Below are 19,559 nucleotides of genomic sequence, written 5' to 3' on the forward strand. Positions count from 1 at the left end.
TTAGAAGTAAAAATACACAAACTGTAAAAAATTCGGTCTTGTTTATTGTACTTCGTATAAAAATATAATATCGAATAACAACTATAACAGCTATAACAATATTTCTGTACCCAATTCATTATCAATAACTCTAAGACTGATTTAGTAACATGAAGATTATAATTTCTCTTTGACAAAATAGTGACATAACAGATTTGAATCAGCTTCAAACACTCACACTCACACACACACAAACTGTGCATATGCACGCACTAAGCGGCTTTCCAAGGCACAGTGTGTCTCGGTAGATACTTGAGCTTGTACAGCTGTCACAGTCAACACATGACATCGGTGTCACAACAATAACTATCATGTGACGTCTGTACACCTCACAGACAGTAAATGACGAACACGTGACATGCTAACGTCAGGTTCCACGAGGTATGTAGCCGTCACGGGCGGTGACGTCTGTTTAACACATGAGCTATGGTTGTGACGTCATATGCCACAAAATGTTCATTCTATACACGTCACAGAGACACACCGCAGGCAGATAATGTCTGTGAACGTCACCGGTGGGTTATAAAATAGACGAACACATCACAGTTGGTACAGAGGGTCGTGACGAACACATCACAGTACAGAGGGTCGTGACGAACACACCACAGCTGGTACAGAGGGTCGTGACGAACACATCACAGTTGGTACAGAGGGTCGTGACGATCACACCACAGCTGGTACAGAGGGTCGTGACGAACACACCACAGCTGGTACAGAGGGTCGTGACGAACACATCACAGTTGGTACAGAGGGTCGTGACGAACACATCACAGCTTTAGCAATGCGTGGTGACGAAGAAAGAAGAACAAGAAGAAGAGAATACAGAAGGCAGAAATTAAAATAAACAATGCATGAATGAAGTTATGACGATGCATTCAGTGCACAGACAGCAAGTGTTGGTCAGTTGGGCAGAGCAGCCTGTTGGGGCGACAGACCAGGAGCACAAGTGATGTCCCCACAAGTGATGTCACCACAAGTGATGTTCATGCTAACAACTAAGCAAACAAAGAAGTCACCAAGGGCCACAGACCCTACCACGTGTACAAACCCAATAAGGATAAGGGTTAAGTGATGGATCAGTAAGATTATTGTTTCCTTGGCCGCGCACCCGTGAGATGCATGGGCGTGGTTAGGGTTAAGCGCGGGTTGGGGTTAGTGTCGGTTGCTAAAATGTTATCCTTGGACTCAGTTTCTATGGCAATCTCATGCAGCCAGCTCCGCGAAGCCCTGGCGATCAACGTGATGTAACAACAGACTACAAAATCGTAAACATACCACGTGGATTCCTTCATGTCCCTGCCTGGCTACACAGCAGCAACCACGTGATCTGGTTTCTTCATTACCTATGTCAAGGGACAATTCTCACCTAGCAGCATGAGGGCCAACATCACACTTGGGGTGACAGTAATTACCTCTAATGACATCTGATGAGCCACAAACAACCAGAAATGACCGTTGAGTTGTTTTGACATTGTGACCTTTCGCTTTACAATTCTTTTGTTTATCGTCATTTCACTTGTTTGTCTTATCTCGTACCTCTGAGGTCCGACATTGTATTGCAGAACATATTGACATATTAACACTTCTTGCTGATATTTTAAACTTTGTCACTAACACCAAACCTTGTCCACACCTGTCAGCATCACTTGGCACAGCCGTACGTCACGGAGAAGAAAGAAGTAAGTGTATGAGGTAGACAGGTGTCTACACGTGTCCATGGAATCAAGTAACGTATCATGATTTATGTATATTTATGAACACATAGGTGTGTGCGTATTCATGTACATATTTTGTGCGTGTGCCAGTGAAAGAAGACAGAGGAAAAGAGAAAACAGCAGTGCCCTGCCGTGAGCGGGAGTTCTGATACGGGTTGATGGTTGAGAGCTACGACAACAAACAAACAAACACAAGCAATAAAATCTTCAATCACGCACAATCACCGCAGGAAACTCCTGCTGACATGTCAGAGACTGACTGATATGTGTACTGTCCACGTGGCACCTACACGTGCGAGGCACTGCACGTGCACAGCTTGTAGACAGCAGATGAAACATTGTCACTCGTCAACATCATCAGCTACGGACAGATCTTCTAGTGTACAGTAACCGTCCCCAGCTTCTGCAACACTGACAGGGTCAACAGGTCATGACTTCCGAGTCCACACTTCCGGAAAGATCTTCCAAGTAATCCCCCTTCTCCCCTTCCCTCCCTCTACTCCTCCATTCACATCGGACGAGCTGTTGCTGCCCTCGCACTTGATCACTTGTACGCGGAAAGCGAGTTACATCAACTAGGATCCTCGGCCACCGATAACTGATCCGGGTCACCAAGTGGTGAGAGACTGGAGTGTTTTGGGGGCGAGAACAGGGCCTGCGATTGTCAGGCCTCGTCTAATGACTCGTCAAAAGTCTCGGCATGTCCTGTTGAGCATGAACTGGCGAAGTACTGAGCCCCTGGTCGCACACGTCGCCGGACTTTCTGGCAAAAGTTCATAAAAAAGGGCAGAGCAGGTCACGTGAGGGTTATGTCATGTCACTCCAGGTCCTGAAGACACGTCACACGGTCTCGCCTCCTTGACGACAAAGACCACGATGGAGCTAAAACACAAAGAGTCCTTTCTCTGTCGCACGTGTTCATTAGTTGGGTGAGTAGTACTCAGCGCAGTGGCTGGGCCCCGCTGTCCAGACACCCGGTTGCTGGCCGTCGTGAGCAGCGGGCACGGCACAAGCATCGTCACAGTAGTATTGAATGCGATGATCCTGGTGCGAATGATGATGGAGCTGCTGCAGGTAGCGGTGGTCGTTGTGGGCTGACGATGACGTCTCTGGGTCGTGGTTGTGTAGCGCTGGATGTGTGACAGCCTCAAGATTACCTGTCACCTTGGAGTCCCGCCATTCGGGGTACAGGTCGCAACTGAAGGAATCGTCGTGTTGAGAGTACGCTGCTTGGGCGAGTCTAACCCCTGACCCTGCAAGTGCTGCTGTCACCTCCCAGCTAGAAACTGTTGGCCACTCACTCTGAGTATCCACAGAGTCGTGACTGAAGGCGCGCCCCCGCCCCCAACTCTGCAAGATCTCGCCAGTTCTCGAGTCTGGTCTTTGCGTCACATCTGGGCACGAGGCATGATGGGAAGGACACGTGAGCTCAGATGCGACTGGGGAGAAGGTACGGGGAGGGAGTTGGAGCGCAGTTTGCTCCCCTCAGAGCAAGATGGCGTCGGTACGGGTGGGGATGGGGGGAGGGAGGAGAGTGTGTGCGAGATATCCGGGGTGGAGGCGCTCTGAGACTGGTATCCCACCATGCTCAGCAGCTCCCCAAACTCTCGCATGTCCGGCGTACTCTGGGTAGATCGCTGCATGCGCATGATGACGTGAAAGTTGAACCTGAAACAAGGCAACGTGACTTCATTACAATCCCTTTAGTGAGACAACATTCGTGACACCCTTACTCCTCAATACACGTGACACCTTCACACCATTACTGCACTCCTCTCTCGTCTGGCTGTCCTCATCAACAAACTCCAGAAAACTCCCGTCTGTTCCTTGAACTCGAAAGTTTATGATGAACGCGTGGTACCCTAGTCAGTAGCCACTTGTTGAGAAATCAACTACCCCCCGACCCCTCATGTGATAGATGACACTCGTTGTTAGCGGGCCTTGGATGCACCCTTGTTCTAGAACCATCTAGAGACTCCAGCCACAAGTTTCAGCTTTTGTTACATTCATGGAAATCATCTACTCTCAGGCATGTTGTTCATGCTCTTTATGTTGTAACGGATTAGTGTTCATAACATGGCGCTCAGGCTGTGGTAGAGCATTGTTGTCATCATCATCATCATCATCATCATCATCATCGTCGTCGTCGTCGTCGTCGTCGTAACTGAACATACATGGTTGAAGATACAAAGAATGGAATGTTCATTTCACCCAATGATGTGAGGAAGACCCACCTGTGGGTAGCAGGAGGACTCACCTGTAGGTGTACCTCTTGCCCTGCACCTTGCTGAGGATGAGCTTGTCGTAGTAGTAGCGCATGGCCCGGCTCACCTTGTCGTAGTTCATGTTCGGCTTGTTCTTCCGTCGGCCCCACCTGCGGGCCACCTCCTCGGGGTCGATCATGCGGAACTCGCCCTGACCCCCTACCCACCGAATGCAGTCGTCGTTGCTGCTGTCTGCCAGCAGCTCCAGCAGAAACTGCCACAACTGCACTTGGCCGCTACCTGCAAGCAGAGAGAGGACTTGACACCATTGTACAGAGACAGAGACAGGACTTGTTGACATCCGTTGTACAGAGACAGAGACAGGACTTGTTGACATCCATTGTACAGAGACAGAGACAGGACTTGTTGACATCCGTTGTACAGAGACAGAGACAGAACTTGCTGACATCCATTGTACAGAGACAGAGACAGGACTTGTTGACATCCATTGTACAGAGACAGAGACAGAACTTGTTGACATCCATTGTACAGAGACAGAACTTGTTGACATCCATTGTACAGAGACAGAGACAGAACTTGTTGACATCCATTGTACAGAGACAGAGACAGGACTTGTTGACATCCATTGTACAGAGACAGAGACAGGACTGTTCACATCCGATCTACTAGATAACATGTCAGGCATACCATAGTCGTTACTAAGGCTACATGACGTCACACAATGTTACCATCTTAATCATTACCTAGGCTACCTGACGTCACACAATGTTACTATCTTAATCGTTACTATGACTACCTGACGCTACACAATGCTACCATCTCAGTCGCTACTAAGGCTACCAAGGCAACTCACCAGAAAGAATAAGTGTAGCTATCTCACGCATTTTATTTTTATCTTCTTCTCTGCTCTTCGCTGCATCTTGTGGCTGGACCAGTTCTACAACACAGAGGTCAGAGTTCAAATATTTGACTAAAAATATACATATAATGGTGAGTTATCGTAGTGTAGTATTGAATGAAATGTATTCTATACTTATAGAATTGAATTGTATAAATATAGAATGCATTGGCAGTCAGCCAGTTGCCACGAGCAGAAAAAGAACAGCGTGCCCGAGACGAGATCTGAACCCAAGACAGCCAACCCTCATTGTATTGGTGAGAGGCGCTAAGCGTTTTGCACCGGCCGGCCCGCCCCCTAGGAAAGAATGGGAGATCATACCGTTAGGACCGACGAAATGTCCGACAATGCAGGGCTGGGCGTGCTTCTCTCCTGGTAATCTGTGACGAGAAGTAAAACTAGATGTTATCTAATATTCTGTGATGAGAAGTAAAACTAGATGTTATCTAATAATCTGTGACGAGAAGTAAAACTAGATGTTATCTAACATTCTGTGACGAGAAGTAAAACTAGATGTTATCTAACATTCTGTGATGAGAAGTAAAACTAGATGTTATCTAACATTCTGTGACGAGAAGTAAAACTAGATGTTATCTAACATTCTGTGATGAGAAGTAAAACTAGATGTTATCTAACATTCTGTGACGAGAAGTAAAACTAGATGTTATCTAACATTCTGTGATGAGAAGTAAAACTAGATGTTATCTAATAATCTGTGATGAGAAGTAAAACTAGATGTTATCTAATATCTGTGATAAGGAGTAAAACTAGATGTTATCTAATATCTGTGATAAGGAGTAAAACTAGATGTTATCTAACATTCTGTGACGAGAAGTAAAACTAGATGTTATCTAATATCTGTGATAAGAAGTAAAACTAGATGTTATCTAATATCTGTGATAAGGAGTAAAACTAGATGTTATCTAATAATCTGTGATAAGAAGTAAAACTTGATGTTATCTAATAATCTGCGATGAACAGCCTAACTGTATGTCATGTGATAAGATGCACAGCTGTCATGACTAACAGCATTTAATATTATCCAGGAATGTGTGGTGAGAAGTATTAATTATAAATTAAGTACTAATTGTTATCAGTTCATTTGTAATGAGGAGAACTCGATGAACTGATAATCTTAGATGAATAGTAAAGTAAATCATCTGACACATAAAAACCTGTCATCTGACAATCAGAGCAGATCATTTAATAATCGGTGATGAGAGTAGAATTAGATGTTATCTATTAACCTGTGGCGAAATTACAATTGGAGGAGCTGATAAGATGTGATGAAAAGTGCAGTAGATGATGTTATACTCTGCGATGTGACGTAACACTAGGTGTTATTTGATGATCTGTGATGAGGTGTAGGAGTAGATGTTATGTGATGAGATGTGATGTGATGAAAATGTGTATTATCTGATCATTGCTATGCGATGCACACTGACCGGAAGATCCCGGGGACAGGTGAGGTGTATTGTCCAGCAGGATGCACTCCATGATGTCGTCCAGTAGAGTGGAAGATGTGGACACTGCGTCACATCCGCTGTTGGGTGGAGAGAGCGGCGTGTATGTGGAGTGTAGCTGCATAGTCTCCTCATAGCTGGGGGGACTCTTGTAGGGATGGGTGTCCGACATCCTCCCTTTCCCGCTTGCTACAACATAATTATCATCATCGTCTTTAACAACAACAACAACAACAACAACAACAAACAACGGGTATATCAAGTCAAGAGGTTTTTCCACTGTTGTAAGTGTTCAGAATGGAGAAGACAACTCTAGTGGATGTGGATAGCAAAGTCGCCAAATGTAAGTATTTGTCAAACAACAGACAGACACAAAGAAAATACAGACAGGGGGGGGGGGGGCTCATCACTAGCAGAGAACAATGAAATGTTCGAATGTTGTCAGACAGGAGAGTTATATTAAGGCAGAATAGCTGTGAACATGTGACTAGCTGTGTGGACATGTGTGGAATGCCTGTGTGTGGAATGCCTGTGCTGATGATAGCAAGTGGGGAAGGCAGCAGGTAGACAGTCACACAGTCACACAGACAGGTGCACGTAATACCTGTGCTGTCGCTAGAACACGACTGTAAGCAGGTCACGTGATAAGGAAGCGAGGAGTCGTAGAAGGCGAACTTGAGTTCTCTGGTCACGTGACAGGGTAGATGCAAGTCGGGAAAGGTGGGGTTGAGTTCTCTGGTGAGAGAAAACGGGACAGTCTGGTCCAGCTCAAAACTGTCCTCTTGGAACATGGCGGTCACCTGCTTACTGGTGGGCTGGTCTGCACACAGCGACAATGTACCCTGACATTCCCTGTAAAACACACCGACACCTACCCATCCACCCCTATCTAAGGTAAGTACAGAAAAAAGTATCCGCACAATTTGTCCCATGATCCCACACCTTATCTGATCGGAATATTTCATACTGTCTGATACAAGCAGAACAAGTGCTTTACTCATTATCTTACATACATCGACGGGTGAAATATTTTATATTATTCTCAGTATACTTCACTTCTTATCGTGTGTAGATATATAGAGTTTAACTATTCTATATATATCTCAGTGCACTTTCTTCATTATCTGTTTATATATATATAGAGGGTTTCAATAATGTATATTAATCTCATTATCTTGTGTCACTATAGCGATAGTCTAAGTAGTGTGTATTAATTCTCCATGCTAATCTCACTTCTCTAATTACCTTCACAAGTCACGTTCATATGTCTGCTAGGAAATCAGCAGGCTTATTGTTTTATTTCATATCAAAGGAGTAATGTTACATCTTGATCTCATGCCTTTAGTGGACAGAGAGAAGATAGCAGATAGAAGATAGAAGATAGAAGACATAAACACACAAACCCTGGAGAAATGCGGAAAAGAACAGAAAAGTAGAAGCTGCTGGTCAGGGATGTGAGGCCGCGTGAGTGGAACAGTACAGGTGATAGGAAGGAAGTTCACAGGAAGACGAGGCAGAGTTAGGTGAGTCACACCCAGGACTGGGGCACTCAGTGAACTAACAAACAACTGGGAGAACTAACAAACAACTGGGAGAACTAACAAACAACTGGGAGAACTAACAAACAACTGGGAGAACTAACAAACAACTCGGAGAACTAACAAACAACTGGGAGAACTAACAAACAACTCGGAGAACTAACAAACAACTCGGAGAACTAACAAACAACTGGGAGAACTAACAAACAACTCGGAGAACTAACAAACAACTCGGAGAACTAACAAACAACTCGGAGAACTAACAAACAACAAGCAACTCGGTGTCGGCAAGTTGCTAAACTCCACACTTACCAGCTGCTGTCCACTGTTTGAATTCTCTTCGCGATTAGTCACGTGGTGTAAGCTAGTGTTGGTTGATCTGCTGATTGCAGGTCAGCATTTACCTGGCAAACGTCCATTCACCTGCATGAGGGACAGGTGCTGTCAAGGTTGTGAGCCAGAGGCAATGCTAGCATCTCGTGAGAAGGCTTACCAGACTTGCCTAGCAACATGCCTAGAAACAAGAGGATGCTGCTTGGCCCTTGACATTGTTCTCCCTTGAGTCAGCGCCTGACCTGCGTCTGCTGAGGTCCACCGGCCAGCAGAGTTACCTCCCGCTGTTGCTGGACACACTTCACCCGAGTGACCTGATGACACCCGCTGTTGCTGGACACACTTCACCTGAGTGACCTGATGACACCCGCTGTTGCTGGACACACTTCACCTGAGTGACCTGATGACACCCGCTGTTGCTGGACACACTTCACCTGAGTGACCTGATGACACCCGGTGTTGCTGGACACACTTCACCTGAGTGACCTGATGACACCCGCTGTTGCTGGACACACTTCACCCGACTGACCTGATGACACCCGCTGTTGTTTGAGTCTTCTCACCGAGGTGAACCCAGTCGGCGTGGAGTTGATGGCTTTGCTTATGTTTCGTTAAGAGCGGAAGAGAGACCAACACAGAAAGTCGTCTGCTGCCAAGGTTTGCGAGTTGGACGAGCTGACAGTCCGACGTAAAGTGTACGTGAGGGGTGAGGGGGTGGGGTCATCAAGCTCGCGCTACGTCTCTCACTGCTGGTTGGCTGGTTGGCTCGCTGGCTGGCTGGCTGAAGGCGAAATGAATGAGAGCTGTGCGGCAGGTTACAACTAGGCCACGGTGATCTCACCCCAGTCCCACGCAGCCCACCAATCGCATCGCGTGCTGCAGCTTACGTTACCGGCTGTGGTGCGCCGTAGTGGTACCCCGTACAGGAGGGGGAGGAGCTGATGCGGAGGGTAGGGCTGAGGCTGCAAGTCGGGGTGAGAGTTGACCGGGGTAAGAGTTGGGGTGGGAGGCACAGCCGTGTGATATGTAACGTACACTGAGGAAAGTAATTATCGGAGGGTAAAACAGTGACATGACAGTGACGTCACAGGTTCTGTGTGTGGGTGCAGGGGTGTGTCCTCAACCCTTGACCATATTCAGCTATCATCGCTGCTTGATGTTGGCTGACGAATTATGGGGGCGAGTCTCAGCGCAGAGAGAAAAGGTTTATTTGCCCTCGCTTACCTGATTAGACTCACCTGTAATAAAATATCGTCTGACCTCTATAGAGTAGACTCACCTTACAAGATTGTGGGAACCTTGTGAGGCTCAAGTCACGTATGACAGAACATTAAGCTGACCCTGTGCGACTAAAGTCACGTATGGTAATTACCACATGAGGAGTCTGTGAGACTACAGTCACGTGTGACAATTACTAGATAAGACGAACTCTTTGAGACTAGCAGCATTCACTGTGATGTAATACGTACTGACATGTACAGACCGGGTGGTGGCACTACCTACAGACCAGGTTGTGTGCAGACCATGGCACTCCACTTTCATTGCTGATGCCACCCGTGTTGTGTCTGTCAGTAACATGTTAACCAGCGGACTCGTATTCATAGACATTACTCAGGGGTAAAACTGTCCAGCCCTGGGTAGGCAACTCACGCGCAAACTAATATGCGACTCGCTAGCTACTAACAAGAAGAAATTATGTAACCGACCAGTCAGTCGTGCCTTGACCTGTTGTTGAGAGAGACGACCAGTCCAGTCTTTGACCTTAGTAAGTCAGTTGCTCCTGTGAGCACCCACAAGGACCTGTACAGACACAGATTCATGCACCTACCCTCAGGGTGCCTTGATGCACATTCTGCGACAGGGTGTGGGACTGGGTCGCTGATTCGCACAGCAACAAAAAAAATGCACATGAGTAGTTCAATCAAACGGCGAGACGAGAAACATTAAAAAAATAAGCCAAAGAAGAAGATACGGAAATCAAATTTCTTATTTCTGCCTAATGGTGTTCCTCGGACAAAATGTTTTTCTTCGGAAACAAAATTACCAACAGAAAAAAATTCGATATTCAGTTTTGCTCTAGATGTCTTTATACATCTGTTTCTCTTAGACTAGAAATTCCATTCAAAAGCGGTATTATGGAAAATCGTGTACCAGTATATCTGATCGTTTGATTGGTTCTAGAGAATGTAGCAAACACCTATGTGTCAGTATGTCTGACCACGTTATTTATTAGCTATAAATGGTGTGCATCAAACAAGTCTGTGCTGATATGTCTGACCATTTTATTAGTTTGAGTAAATTATTATGTACCTTACAGCTTTGTACCTGTATGTCAGTATATCTGGTCACTTAAACTGTAATAAACTACACCAGCATAGCTGACAACTTTATTTATTAGTTCTAGAACACGGTATGTATCAAATCGTTCTCCGCCAGTAAACCTCACCGTTTTATTTATTAGTTTTAAAGATATATACATAAAATTTCAGTTCCAGTATATCTGACGACTTAATTTAAAAGTCATAAAAATGTACTGAACAGTTGTGTGTCAGTTTATGTGGCCACCCTGTTTAGTCGTTTTTGCAGACAGTATACATCAGACAGTTCTGTGTCAGTATGTCTGGTCCCTTTACTTATTGGTGTCAGAAAAAAATTCTGTTTGCTTTTTTTTTAAACTAGAGCAATCACGAAATTTACTCTACTTGCTACACGGAGAAAAACGATACCAGAAAGAAGGCCCTGCCATAAGTTACCGCCTGGTAAAGAAGAGTAACCTGCTCGTGGATAATGGCTTACAGCCTCTGTCTGTGGCAACCTGATTTACCCTCTCCCCACCACACCACCACTACCACCACTACCACCACTACCGCCAACACCACCAACAACACACTGCCACACCACCACCACTACTACCACCAACAACACTCGGGACGGATCTATCTGCCGACTGTTTCACTTCAGGGAGAGAGAGACAGGATCCCTTCAGTCCTGCTTCATTTTGAAAGTGTGACGACAGTTGCAAAGGTCGGTAAGAACGTCTGGCCCCTTTATAGGGGCATCGGCTGAAAACAGCGACGACAAAAGGCTTATAAACTGGCAACAACAACAAAGACAAGTATATATTATTGAGCGATAATTATTCTCTAATTGTAGAGAACTTGACTGGAGCCCTTTGGGGGGCCGAAGCAGACGGCAAAGAACAGCAAGCGAGGCGAAAGATGTCGGAGCCACACGGGGAGGATGCACATAACCAGGTCCGTTGGAGAGGTGTTGTGGCGCCCTTCTGCTCCTCTAGGAATAAATACTTGTAGAGAAATTCAAAATGTTTACATCACTTAACTGATGTCAATATTCGCGTTAAAAGGAAAACACGTGTTTACCTTGGTGTCTCACAACGGTGGGAAGGATCATCAGCTGCCCCAAGCGCATAATCAGGACCCCCCCCCCCCCAACAAATGTTTGGCCTTTTCTCAATACCCGCTGGAGCAAGAATTTCTCATTTTCATTATATAGTTATTACAAACTTTCAAATGTTCTTATTTTTATCTTAAAAGATTTGCCTTGATTGAACAGAAGCGATTGGCTTATTCCTTGAAAATCTTCTTTGCTTTGTCTTGTACAGATGAGTGCATTGTCGCTGATGGGGACCTGGTGGCGCACATCCCACCCCCGGGGCGCCCAGTATCTCGGTACGTTACTGATTTGTTTGTGATCGGTTTGCCCGGATATTATTTTGAAAGGTTGAAGGTAAGGAAATCTGGCACAGATATTATTTACTAGCCAATGCCGTGATCCTGTTTGTTTGAGGACGCCTTCAAGGGCCATAAATTCCTTTTTCCCTCGCTGGTGACAGTTGGTAAGTCTCTCGCACTCCAGCCCTCGGTATGTGACGTAATCAAAACGCAGCGTCAGCTTATTCCTGTTGTGGTGGGTCAGGGGTCACGTCAGTGAGGTCAACGAGGAGAGTTCTCTACACTGGAGGACAGGGGAGTCAGGAGGCTCATGGGGTCAGTGAGGACATTCTGTGAGGCTTAGGCAGGAATATAGCAGGTTTCAAGTAGTCTTCCCTCGGACTGACTGGGTGCCCTGTACCCGGCATTACCTCTAACCCTCTAATATACCATAAAGAGGAGGAGGAGGAGGAGGAGGAGGAGGTGGTGGGGAGGACACACCAGTGAAGGCGACTCCTGTCAGACAAGTGAAGCTGTCTGCACATGCAGGGTCCCACTACAATGGCTACATGGTGCAGACCATCTAACTAACCCACTCTCGGGGAGTCTGCACTAGTATTGTACTATTTATATTCTATATACATACAGTTCTGTTCTCTATAGTCTATATACATATTCTGTATTCTATATACATACAGTATTGTATTGTTCTTTATGTTCTATATACATACAGTATTGTACTATTTATAGTCTATATACAAACAGTTCTGTACTGTTCTCTATAGTCTATATATGTACTGTTCTCCATATTCTATATACATACAGTATTGTACATACAGTATTGTACTGTTCTATAAATAGCGAGACACTTATAACGAGGAGACATGGTGCTCCAACCCACAAGAGAAGTTGAGAACAATGTAACCCTTCTGTGGTGTGAGAGAGAGAGAAAGCACATAACAACAACAACAAACACATGACAAAGTAGTAGTAGTAGAAAGTAACATCGGTGGTGGTGAAAGTCGGTCAGGGTTAAACGGACTACGAGGTGACGTCAGCCGTACCCTATGGCCTGTGATGTCACGTGCTCAGCGGCCACTCTACTCTACAGGTGTCTACAGGTGTCTACAGGTGTCGTCGGGGTTGGCGTGGGAAGCAAATGCGAACAGCTTGGTTGTCAGGTGCGACAGACTGACTTCACTGCTGGAAGTGTCGCCGGGTGCGTGTGTAGGTGTGTATGCGTGTCTGCTTTAACACTTGATTGTGTTTTGTCGGCTGAGTGTGAGCGAGAGTGGTAGACCGCGCACAAAATGCACATCACACACCTATTCACAGCACACACACACACACACATCAAGACGAAAATATCTTCACAAATGACAATAAGAGGGCGACAACTAAACACACCAAGGTATAGTTCGGTTGAGGGGTATTAAAGGAGGGACAGTTAGTTGACTTGCAGGGTTTGGCGACTTGTCCTGTAAATACGGGTAGACTCTGGAAATACAGACGGTGGGCGTCTAAACTCGTTTAACAGTCAGTGAGTGTATTTGTGACAAGTATTCCTTCATATCACCAACCCCTCTACAAGTGGGGCAACCCTTTGTTGTAGTCAGTGTTTGTAAAATAATAAACAGAGGAGGAAGACAAGAAAGTGAAAGCAACTGATAAAGGACACAAGGTAAGAGGCACGAGACAAAAAAGCAAACTGATTCAGTTAATTATACTTGCTTGAAGTCGGGTAAAGCCTCATTAAAGCAACTATCAGATGAGGTACAGGGTTAGGTGCATGGAGGGATGAGGTCAAAGGTACAGATGAGGTGAGGGTGCACACATAAAGCCTCCATGTAGGAACACACGTGATGTGGGGTGGGAAGACACCCGAATATCAGTCAGTACAGTAAAGGACCTATTCACCTGTTTATGACACTCTGACAAAAGTTCGCCTGTGGCATACACTAGGACAGAATGCTTACAACATCTGTTTGTTTGTTTGTTTGTTTGTTTGTTTGGTTGGTTGGTTGGTTGGTTGGTTGGTTGGTTGGTTGGTTGGTTGGTTGGTTGGTTGGTTGGTTGGTTGGTTTTGTTTGTTTGGTTGGTTGTTTGTTTGGTTGTTTGTTGAACCTGAAACGACGTCAATGGGGGAATAAAGGTTTTAGGAGATACATATGATAAGACTGGCCTGGTTGTTGTTGTTGTTGTTGTTGTTGTTGTTGTTTACGTGTTTTGTGTGTTTCAATACGTCGATTGCGTCATCGCCAACGAAAACAAAATGGCGGGTGGAGGTTGCGTCACGCGTGACGTGAGTTCTATTCACTCTACCAAGTTTCCAACATCCGGGGGTCACTGAGACTTTTACCTGACAAAGTTCTACTTTGTCCACACACAAAGTGTTTGTCAACATATACCTGTAAACAATTAATGTCGTCTCAGTTCATGCTGACGGTCGTCATGGTACTTTGTCGCCAAATCGCGGATAATCACCGAGATGATCGCTTCTGTCTCCTACACAGCGGAAGTGGTGTGGAACAAATGACTGTCCGAATGCTAATGTTATTAAATATTTGCTAAGAATGTCAGAAAAAACAAACAGATTCACAGCAAGATAGACATTGTGCTTGAAATTCAAAGACTTTGTCAGCCGAGTCTGTCACGTGTCGACTGTATACAGACACTAGAAGCAGGTGAGCAGTTGTCTTGTCAGCTGCATCTATGGACACGTCATGCCACACACTTCCAACAAATATAGCAAAACATTCATTTTACTGCACAAAACCCATTTTAGGGGTCGAACTTTTGTCACAGTCTTGTATACATATACATACTCGAATATCACTACAGGATGACATCTACACATGCATGTTGAAATATTTGCACAGTAAGACACCTGTGTGAGTTTTACTCGAGTTTGTACGAGTAACGACGGGCATCGTCATCGTTGTCGTTATCATAGTCCTTATTCTGTACATCCTTATGCTTATTATATCGTTCTTGTACAGGCAAAGAACAAGTTCTTCCCGAAACTTTGACCCTTGGGCAAAAGGTGGTAAAATGTTTGATTTGTTTGCCTTAAACGAGCAAGGCCTCTGAGTGTATTGTTGTTGTTGTTGTTGTTGTTGTTGTTGTTGTTGTTGTTGTTGTAACCTAATATTATTAAAGCAGTAACTGCTGCTATAGCATATCATGGCAAACACAAACAAGCACTCATGCAAACATACGGTTATCTATCTACACGCGCGCACAAACACAGACCAATAATATAATAAGGAAAGAAAAACAAAAAATAAAACAAAGAATGTGTGGATAGTCTTATTCCTGGTAGATACAGAAAGTTCAAGGCTGTGGAAGAAGGACTAAATGCACGTCTGTTTCGAACAATACAAGATTATGAGGAGATAGGAAAGCGATGAAAGAGACCGAGGCGATGTAGACACAGACGAGAGGCCACTGTGACAAAGACCTACACCTGTTCGCACCTGGACAGACAGCACCGCGTCGCCTCGGGTGTCCCAGGAGGCTGCACATGGGCAGGTAAGCGCGGGCCAACGGTGGGTGCGGGCGGTGGGTGCGGGGTGGACACAATGAGCTGTTCAGCCGCTACCCACGCTCAGTCGGCGTGGAGAAACGGTTGAGTGGCACGAGCAGACGACACAAACTTGACTCATAGCCCTTCTGAACAGTCGGGGACCTACAGACGTGTGACGCACACATCTACAGACGTGTGACGCACACATCACACATCTCTTGTGATCCACTTTTCATTTTAACCGCGAAATCACACTCAGTATGGGGGAACTGATGTGACACTCATCACACCTCCTTTTCTTGACTTCTTGTTGGATTTAGCTGACTGTTGTCCCTGTTGTGCACATCTCGTGAGCATTTGTTCTCGCTAATCATTTCTTAATCACATTTCATTTGTTGTTCGTGTTCTATGCAGAAAAATATTTTGTATTCAGTGTTGCTTCTGCCGTTCTTCCTTCATCTCTGTAATCAAGTAGATGTACTCCTCTCGCATCATTTCGTCTTTCTTTCCGTCGCTTTTTAATCTACAAAATGTTTTGCTAATTCACCCAGATACCGGGGTAAGAGAGCGGAATTCAACTGCCCATGTCAGAGGTCACGATGCCATTGTCATGTCACATGATACGAAGGACCTTAGACAACTTGCTCCTAAAATAGCTGCGGGCTTACTAAGTCAGGATTTGCAGACATTCAGTATATTAGAAAGCATAGAAATAATAGATATACCTATACAAATTTACTTGGACAAGGCCTTTTAATGTGCATCTGGTCTATAAATGGTCTATAAAATGGACCATTCCTCACAAATGTTTGATAATGATGATGATGATGATAACAACAACAACAACAACAACAACGACGAAGGTGTGATTTATATAGCGCACGATCACTCGAATGAAGAAGCATGCTGTCAGCGCTTGAGTCAGAAGGAGACATGGGCAGCAGAAGAAAGACGGAAGGATAAACAACCGTGTAGACAAGTAACAAAAGACAAACATAGAAGCCGCATAAAGGAATCAGAGAAACGAGCGCTATTGGTGTCACTCATAGAATCAGAAAATGAAAACAAAACTTAATTTAAAAATACTATTCACATAAAATCTGAAAGGTATACAAATTAATTACAACGAGAATTTTGGCAGCTTTTAAACTCATTTTACATTTTCGAATCTTTAATTTAATACTCCACCAAAAATGTTAAGTGCTGGTTACATTATTTAAAATGTAAACTATAGCAAGTTTGAAATGTATGTGTGTACAGGGGTCTTATCAACCTATGTCCTGGACAGCTTCACTTTATATGCTTATATAATTGTTCAAAGTGGTCTTTGCAATTCAAAACAGTATTTAGATATTTATACTATCAGTTGCAGTCCATACAAGATTACCAACTTAAAAATTAGCCGCCATATTTGGTCAAACATTTTATAACACAATAAAATGATTGCTGGAACTGTTTCTCCAGCGCCATATTGGCTGATCTCATTATTTTTAAATGTACTTTATTGTAATGATTCACTTAAAGTAACCGTATATCCCTATGAAACAAGTTTCTATATTTATTAAAATTTGATTCCCACTTGCAGGCTCATTTTAAGGACAACTTTGTCTGGCCGGCGAATGATATTATATATATATAATGTATCCCAATGTCCCTTGGCAAAACTGCTCCTCACCCTGCTTTGCAAGCTCTTACTTAATACTTTCTAGGTGACCACTAGGCTAGCAGACCAAAGGCCTGAACGTATCCTCCAAATATGCCTAGTGCCTAGTTGAATACTCATTGAATAGGGCGAGGCCGCTGGCGTAATGTATAAATTCTGTCATTAGTGTAATGTATAATTTCTTTCATTAGCTTGATGTATAATTTCTTTCATTAGCTTTATGTATAATTTCTTTTATCGGAGTGTATTACTAAGGAACCACAGCTTTCTCACTCGCGCCTTCATCTCGGACGGTAACTTTAGGGAAAAAAGTGGTTCGCATATACAACGAGGACAAGAGTAAATATAAGTGGGCTTTGTTTACTTGTTGCATAAATTGAAAGCATGTACTACATCTTTGTTTTGTTGATAAATTGAATTTACGGGCTGCAGTTTGGGTGCCTGCGCCATTAATACCGTCTCTGTGACTGACATGACCTGCCTCACTGATTTCCCTTCTCTTTATCTTGTTCACTTTTATTCGCAGTTCATGGCAGCTTTGGGGTTTGCTTTATGTCGATTATTTTAGGTGTTTATATTCATGATTTTATTCCCGTGGATTTTTTTAAAGTCAACGCTATGCTTTCAACACTCCCCACGTTTTCGGTGATGATAACGATTGTTATTATTATTTTCGTCGTCATCATCCTTATTATTGCTATAGTCTTATGTGGTAGTGAACCGAACCTAGCTGAACCTAAAAAAGAAAAGAGAAAAATATGCAAAAGTGCGACAAAACCGGCGTGTTTCAGCCTGTTAGCACGTGTTCTACTTCCATCTGATTGTGTTCACACGTGACTTGATTACCTTGTGGGTTGCTGCTCGATACCTGTCACAAGTTCACAACACAAAGATTCTTTGACGCCTTGAGCGTTCTAACCACAGTAAATAGTAAAAAATTTAATCAATTCATTAATACTTACATGTTAATAGCTTCAGCAATCAATAATTTCATAAAGCTGCCTGTCTTTTGCCGATTCTTCAAAAGCTGGCCTTCAAGCAAGTCCACAGCCCTCACCACAATGTCTAATGGCGTTCTTGATATGTAACAACACACGAGTTCACTCCTTGGTGCTGGCCATTTCACTTTGCTGTATACCTCTCACTTTCTCTCTTCGCCAGTTCCATACTTCTGAAGTTGTCAGACATATTTATAAACAGTCGCCCTGTCTTGACTTTAACCAATGAGAAGAAGCATCTCCATGTCCGCACCATGCCATGACGTCATGACCGCCAGGTTTTTCCCTCGACGTTGCGCGAGCTGCGTGCGCGGGGCGATGGTGATACGAGACAGGACACGAGGCCATCGTACCGACATACATCTACATATAGTGGTACGAGACACGAGGCCATCGTACCGACACACATATACATGTTGTGGTACGAGACACGAGGCCATCGTACCGACATACATCTACATATAGTGGTACGAGACACGAGGCCATCGTACCGACACACATATACATATAGTGGTACCACACAGGACACGGGCACATCGTACCGACACACATGTACATGTGGTGGTACCACAAAGGACACGGGCACATCGTGCCGACACACATCTACATGTGGTGGTACCACACAGGACACGGGCACATCGTGCCGACACACATCTACATGTGGTGGTACCACACAGGACATGAGCACATCGTACCGACACACATCTACATATAGTGGTACGAGACACGAGGCCATCGTACCGACACACATATACATGTTGTGGTACGAGACACGAGGCCATCGTACCGACATACATCTACATATAGTGGTACGAGACACGAGGCCATCGTACCGACACACATATACATATAGTGGTACCACACAGGACACGGGCACATCGTACCGACACACATGTACATGTGGTGGTACCACAAAGGACACGGGCACATCGTGCCGACACACATCTACATGTGGTGGTACCACACAGGACACGGGCACATCGTGCCGACACACATCTACATGTGGTGGTACCACACAGGACATGAGCACATCGTACCGACACACATCTACATATAGTGGTACGAGACACGAGGCCATCGTACCGACACACATATACATGTGGTGGTACGAGACACGAGGCTATCGTGCCGACATACATTTACATGTGGTGGTACCACACAGAACACGGGCACATCGTACCGACACACATGTACATGTGGTGGTACCACAAAGGACTCGGGCACATCGTGCCGACACACATCTACATGTGGTGGTACCACACAGGACACGGGCACATCGTGCCGACACACATCTACATGTGGTGGTACCACACAGGACACGGGCACATCGTGCCGACACACATCTACATGTGGTGGTACCACACAGGACACGGGCACATCGTGCCGACACACATCTACATGTGGTGGTACCACACAGAACACGGGCACATCGTGCCGACACACATCTACATGTGGTGGTACCACACAGGACACGGGCACATCGTGCCTAC

At 44.9% G+C, this 19,559-nt stretch overlaps 1 protein-coding gene across 1 annotated transcript; it reads right to left on the bottom strand.

Moving 5' to 3' along the window:
• Window positions 1-26: 26 nt before the first annotated feature.
• LOC112568815 (transcriptional regulator ERG homolog) lies at window positions 27-18,290 on the bottom strand. Its single transcript, XM_025246306.1, has 7 exons — window positions 18,034-18,290; window positions 6,945-7,160; window positions 6,323-6,529; window positions 5,199-5,257; window positions 4,833-4,916; window positions 4,012-4,258; window positions 27-3,422 (listed from the first exon to the last, which is right to left on the bottom strand). The coding sequence occupies exons 5-7, from the start codon at window positions 4,861-4,863 to the stop codon at window positions 3,143-3,145; spliced, it is 558 nt and encodes a 185-aa protein (XP_025102091.1). The 5' UTR covers window positions 4,864-4,916; window positions 5,199-5,257; window positions 6,323-6,529; window positions 6,945-7,160; window positions 18,034-18,290; the 3' UTR covers window positions 27-3,142.
• Between the last annotated feature and the right edge of the window lie 1,269 nt (window positions 18,291-19,559).

This window comes from Pomacea canaliculata, linkage group LG7 (assembly GCF_003073045.1).
Source record: "Pomacea canaliculata isolate SZHN2017 linkage group LG7, ASM307304v1, whole genome shotgun sequence".
NCBI classification, from domain to species: Eukaryota; Metazoa; Mollusca; class Gastropoda; order Architaenioglossa; family Ampullariidae; genus Pomacea; species Pomacea canaliculata.